The sequence below is a fragment of the Microtus ochrogaster genome, linkage group LG2 (assembly GCF_000317375.1).
Source record: "Microtus ochrogaster isolate Prairie Vole_2 linkage group LG2, MicOch1.0, whole genome shotgun sequence".
NCBI lineage: Eukaryota > Metazoa > Chordata > Mammalia > Rodentia > Cricetidae > Microtus > Microtus ochrogaster.
Window position 1 is genome coordinate 4,612,681 of NC_022028.1, and position 6,301 is coordinate 4,618,981.

Genomic DNA, 6,301 nt, shown 5'->3' on the forward strand with positions numbered 1-6,301 from the left:
TTTATTTTTGTAGTCTTTGCGTGTCAATTGGTATTTATGGTTGGTAATGATTACCATGAAAATTCCTTGGGGAAATTTTTTTTGTTCTAACTTAGACTTAATTGGTGAATTCCAGTCCCAGAAGCACATACAAGATTGGTGTTCATTGTATCAGTAGCTTCAATATCACTCAGAATGTGACGATGAGGGACTGGGAAGTGACAGTCAGGTATAATTGTGGAACGCTGAGGAAAGAACCCCAGTGCTTTGTTTCACCCTTACCTGTCTCTGCCTTCTGTGTGCTCAGACCCCCCGTGAAGTCGCCCAGCAGGCTGTGGACGCAGATGTGCATGCTGTGGGCGTCAGCACACTTGCTGCTGGTCACAGAACCCTCGTTCCTGAGCTTATCAAAGAGCTTACTGCCCTGGGACGGCCAGATATCCTTGTCATGTGTGGCGGTGTGATTCCACCACAGGTATTTTTCTTCTTTATACTTTTCTGCATATGCGTACATGTTCACATGTACACACATAGACACTCACACACAGCCTTTACTGGAGTTACTAACTGGAGTGTGGGTAAGGATTTACTTACAGGAGCCGGGGTGACTCGAAAGCAGATGCGTCACTAAAAAGCCCTCCCTGACACTGGCGAAGACTTAAGAAAGCTGCCTCCCTAGAGCTCTCTGCAGGACTTAGACAGCTTTGCTGCTCAGTCTCCTCCAGCAGTAGTACACTGCTTCTGTAGCCTTGGGGTGGGGTCCTTGTCAATCTTGCAGCTTTCAGCTATCCCAGGCGTGTGAATTTTGTTTTCACCTGAGTCTTAGGAGTCGCCTTGCTTTTCCCTCGAGGGAAGATTTCAATGATTCAGAGGAAATTGCTATGTAAGACAATATACTGCCTACCCCCATACATATGTATCAGGCTATGAAACTGGAGACAATGCAGGACTAACACATGCACAGACAGACAGACAGACAGACAGACAGACAGATAGTAGATAGATAGATAGATAGATAGATAGATAGATAGATAGATAGATAGATAGATAGATAGATAGATAGATGGGTGGGCGGGCCGACAAGCAGACAGACAGACAGGCATAGTTAGAAAAATAGATAGATAGATAGATAGATAGATAGATAGATAGATAGATAGATACATAGATAGATACATAGATAGATACATAGATAGATACATACATACATAGATACATACATACATAGATACATAGATAGATACATAGATAGATACATAGATAGATACATAGATAGATACATAGGCAGGCAGGCATGTTTCAAGTTATGCCTCAGTGATTTCGCTGGCTAAATTCTGCACACAGTGAGCACTGTTATTTTTTTTATTAAGGTTATATTTTAATTCATTATATAAAATTTAATTTAGCTTTTTAAAAAAAAAATTGTATGAGAAAACCACCAGGAACTTATGATCGCTCTCTACCATCTCCATATTCAGTTAACAGTGGCAGAGAGATTCAGATAAAAGCAATGAGCTTCCCAATATAGAGAGAAAGATGGTGCAAATGCAGTGTGTTTGTACCTGGCAGCAGTATAGAGGCTTTGGATGGGTCCTTTAGGTAGCTTGCATCTGTTGGAGAGTTTCTCATCCATTTTTTTTGATAGCCCCATCCTTGAATGCTTCTCTGCCCCATAGTTATGTCCTCTGCATAGCTTTGTAAACTCCTTTACTAGTAAAACTATTTTGATTGAAATAACTTCTGGAGTAAAAAATAACCATACTGCTAGCACATGAAATCAGCTTGTCCTGAATATTAAAGGCAATAAGGAGAGGAAGTAGATACTCAAAAAGGAATAGAGAAATGAATGATGTCAATGAATTATCAATGAGGTGAAAGAACACCACCCTGTGTTATTGCTGTTGTGTAGAAGAATCACTTAAGATGCAGAAAGGGCCTGTTCCCCATCTGCCTTCCAATGATAACCACTTTTTGTTTTTAATTGAGATTAGGAAAAAAATTGGTTTGGAGTATATAGGAAAGTAGATGCATGTAGGTGCTGCATAGATCCCATTAGAATATCCATCAGTAAAATACAATTTCGCATCTAGGTGTACAATCTTTATTAATCTATTATACCTCACAAAATAGAATGGTGAATTTATATTTTATTAAGAAATGAGAAAGTAGATATACATGAGGCTGAGATGATAAGGCAAGTGGCATCTTTTTTTTGCTTTGTTTTGTTTTCTTCATCAATATGGTTTTTTTTTAATTTTTATTCTGTTACTGTAACAAATTTTCAAAGTGAAAAAGCTATTTTAACTCACATTTTTGGAGATTTCAGTCCTGTTGTTTTGGGGAGTCTATGTTGTAGTAAGGAGAGCATGAAGAAGGACAGTTAATCACCTCAGGGTCCAACATGAAAGATGAAGAAGGAATTCTCACGCTAGTGACCCAAAACTCCTGTTAGATTCCACCTGTACCGTTTTAACACCTTGCAGTCATGCAAAGGCCTGGATCCAAACCTTTAACAGGTGGGCCTTTGGGGGCCACTAATCAAACTATAGTACTGGGTGTGTGTTAAATGCTCCTGTTACTCAACTTAAAGCCACTTAGTTATTGAATTAGAAAGTGTAACACAGAGTGTTGAATCAAGCAGATGTACCCTTTCCAGATGTAGCATTTACAGTTTCTGCAGTTTGATTAAACAGTCCCCATCTTCAGTTACTGTGAACTCAGCCAGGATCTTGGCCTCTGCATCGTTGTCCTCAAGTGCTTTAGGCTAGCCGAGAGAACACATGTATCTTAGGTACATTTTAAAGCATGATCTGGCCTGTTGTGTGGAAGACACTGTGAACTACCTTTTTATTTGGAGATAATTCCAAATTAATACCTAAGGTGCAAGAATAAAAACAGAATAAACAACGTTTGTGTGCCCTTTGCCCACATTCAGGTATTGCTAACGTCTGACCCACCCACTAAAGCCTGTGTGAGAATTAGGCAACTACAACCTTCCTTTGAGGTAGAGAATTTCAGAGTTCCCCAAAACTCACCAGCTGAATACACCATTCCATGTCTGTAGCTCAGCTGTCAGGAGAAATGCCATGGAACACTGCATTATTAGGAAAGAAAAAGGAGCTGGCAGCCTCTCAGTGAGCCTCTTCTCAACCTGGAGCTGGTCGTTACTCGATGCTACAGTCATTCTTATGGGCTCCGAAACAAGTAGCACCTGCTCTCTCAAACAGTGCTGTGTTTTCAGTGCTGTAGGGCCAGTACTGGGGATATGAAGATGATTGGACATGCACTCTGTTCTCAGAAATTCAGGCAAGAAGGACACAGGTTCAGGAGTATGTGTTAAATGCTATTGCAAAACATCTACTATTGTAAGAAGGGTACAAAGGGAGGAAAGGGTACTGGCAGATAATTGGTATGGTTTATAATTTATTCTCTAGTTTTGACCATTTAAAAATGGGAGAAAAAGACCACTGTTACAACAGTTCAACAGGACTAGACCATCTGTCCTGTATGGTAAGGGTCAAGCTTCACAGCATACCCTAAATTTGCTGTTGTAGCTAAATGTGTTCTGCTGTTAACAGAGCCTCAAGCCCGTGGCGGTGCTTGTGTCCTGGGAATCCTTACACTAAAACAGTAGCTGTCATTAATTAAGCTAATGACTGTAGCAGGACAGAAAAACAACCAGTCCTCCTAAACAGAAAGCTGATTTACCATAAGGCCAGATTCACGATGTCACTGTTCACTGGTGACAGAGACATGTCCAAGAGAAAATAGACTGATACTAAGTTTAACACAGATTCACGATGTCACTGTTCACTGGTGACAGAGACATGTCCAAGAGAAAATAGACTGATACTAAGTTTAACACAGAGAACGATAAGCAGTGAGGATTTAAAGAATGGAAAATTAGCTTTTTTTTCTGTGGATATTCTTTCTTTATTAAATAAATGTATTCATTTATTTTACATCCAGACCACAGTTCCCCTCCCTTCCCCTCCACCTAATTCCCTTCTGCTGCACCCTACCCCCAATCTACTACTTTGTTTCTGTTCAGAAAGAGACAGGCCTCCCATGGGTGTCAACAATACGTGGCATATCAAATTGAGGTAGGTCTAAGCTTCTCCCTTTGTATTAAGGCTGAACAAGGAAACCCTGTATGAGAAGTAGGTTCCCAAAAGCCAGCCAAAGTGTTAGGAACAGGCCCTGCTCCCACTAAAAGGCTAGAGCTAATGGGCCAAGCAGTGTTTAAAAGAATACAGTTTCCTTGTAATTATTTTGGATAAAGCTAGCCAGATGGCGGGACGCAGCTCGCTGCTCCTATTACAACACCTAGCCCAATTGCTATCAGAGAGGCTTCATTCAGTAACTGATGGATACAGACGCAGTGACCCACAACCAAACATTAGGCCAAACTCAGGAGATGCTGTTGAAGAGAGGGAGTCATGAGTATGAGTCAGGAGGTCAAGGAAATTATAAAGGAACCCATAAAACAACTAACGTTGACTCTAGGAACTCAGATTCTGGATCGACAGTCAGGGAGCCTGCATGGGACCACCCTAGGCCATTTACATATGTGTGACAGTTGTGTAGAAAATTAGGTTTTAAAGTACAGTTCCTTCTCATTAGGGCCACATAGCTTCACATTACAGACAACAGGCAGCTTCTGGTTTAGACATGGGGGTCTGAGTGTAATGTTCCTGGTTATTGTTAACTACCCCATCAAGAAAGGCTCCACATGCAAACAGTGTACCAGTTGAGAAAGCTTTGGTCATTGGTGAAGAAGAAGAAAGGGAAATGTGTACACACTCATGCAGCACATATGTATAAAGTATGTTTCTTCGAAGTTGGAATAATACCTCTATTAACCAAGAAAATATGTCCAACAGGATTATGAATTTCTAAAAGAAGTTGGTGTTTCTAATGTATTTGGTCCTGGAACGCGGATTCCCAAAGCCGCCATTCAAGTACTTGATGATATTGAGAAGTGTTTGACAGAGAAGCAGCAATCTATATAACATCTGGATCTGTAGTTATGACCAAAGAAGATAATAAAGCTATGCCTTCAGGTAATTCCAACATCTGTTGTTGTGCCTGTCTTGGCAGCCTCGCAGTAAAAGTCCCTGATTATAAACATGCAGTTTTGCTAATACACATATTTAAAGAATATGAGTTTAAAAATAAAAATCTCTAAAAATTATCTATACCAAATATTTCTTAAATACATTATTTTGAAAATTAAAATGGGATACTGCTAAGGAATAACTAGTAAAATAATTTCTTAAAAATAATTAAACTTTTATTTTGTTTTGCTTTTTGAGGCAGGCTCTCACTATGCGTCCTTGGATATTCTGTAACTCACTAAGTAGACCAGGTTGGTCTTAAACTCGTAGAGACCTACCTGCCTATGTTTCCCAAGTGCTGGGATTAAAGGCTGTGCCAACATGCCTGGCAAAATTGAACTCTCTATATAAACAATTTGACTGATTTCTTCTGTCAATTTAGTGTTGATTTGGGTACTAGGATCTTAGGTTCCTGTGTTAATGAGTTAGCAAAATAATAACACTTATCTTGGAAAAGATAGTGTGAGGTATTTATGAATGGAAATAGATTGGGGTTATGAGCCTCAGCCAGATCTACTATTGCTTCAATAAAAATATTGTGTCACACCCTGCACAATGAAATAGGGAACAGACAGACACGCCTTTTAGAATTGTTCAATTCCTCTTTAGCATGAGAATGCGGTATTGTTAATGTCAGGCCTGCCTTCAAACTCAGGAAAAGATGTTTGTGAACGCTTTCTTAAATGAAGTGCTGATGGTCATGTGGATTCTTCTAGAGTGCTGATTTAAGTCTGTTACATGAAATCAGTAAGCCTTCAGATCTAGAAACAGGCTCATTTGTATAGATTGTCTTATTAAAGATGAGTTACAAATATAAAAATAGCCCAAAGAGTTCTTAGTGTGACCTTAAATAACTCATTCTTTAAAGGAAGAGAGTTGTTCTTTGTTAGGATAAGGTGTTCAATGAAGGTGAAGTAAGAAATGAGGGTACTTCTGTAAATTTCCGTATTATAAGTCAGATAGTAGGGTTTTGAAGAGCATAATCTTATATTACTGTGGAATTAGACTACACTATAATGCAGTTTAATTTTCAGAACATGACTCGTGGAGGACATCATGACTACTGTTGTTCCCATTTCAGAGATGAGCAGTTTGACTTCATGGTCAGCAATATATTCATTGTGTTATCTTATGTACCTTTTATAAAGAAATATATATTCAATAAATGTTGTTCCTTTGATGTATTCCATTGTGTGATTAGTAACTTG

At 39.2% G+C, this 6,301-nt stretch overlaps 1 protein-coding gene across 2 annotated transcripts in view; it reads left to right on the top strand.

Moving 5' to 3' along the window:
- The window catches only part of Mut (methylmalonyl-CoA mutase), a 31,384-nt gene extending 26,396 nt beyond the window's left edge, over positions 1–4,988 (top strand). For both annotated transcript variants that reach the window (XM_026785657.1, XM_005359785.3), the window contains exons 12-13: positions 287–454; positions 4,860–4,988. In XM_026785657.1, the coding sequence (XP_026641458.1) occupies positions 287–454; positions 4,860–4,988 (297 nt within the window). The remainder of the gene's footprint in view (positions 1–286; positions 455–4,859) is intronic.
- Positions 4,989–6,301: the final 1,313 nt, after the last annotated feature.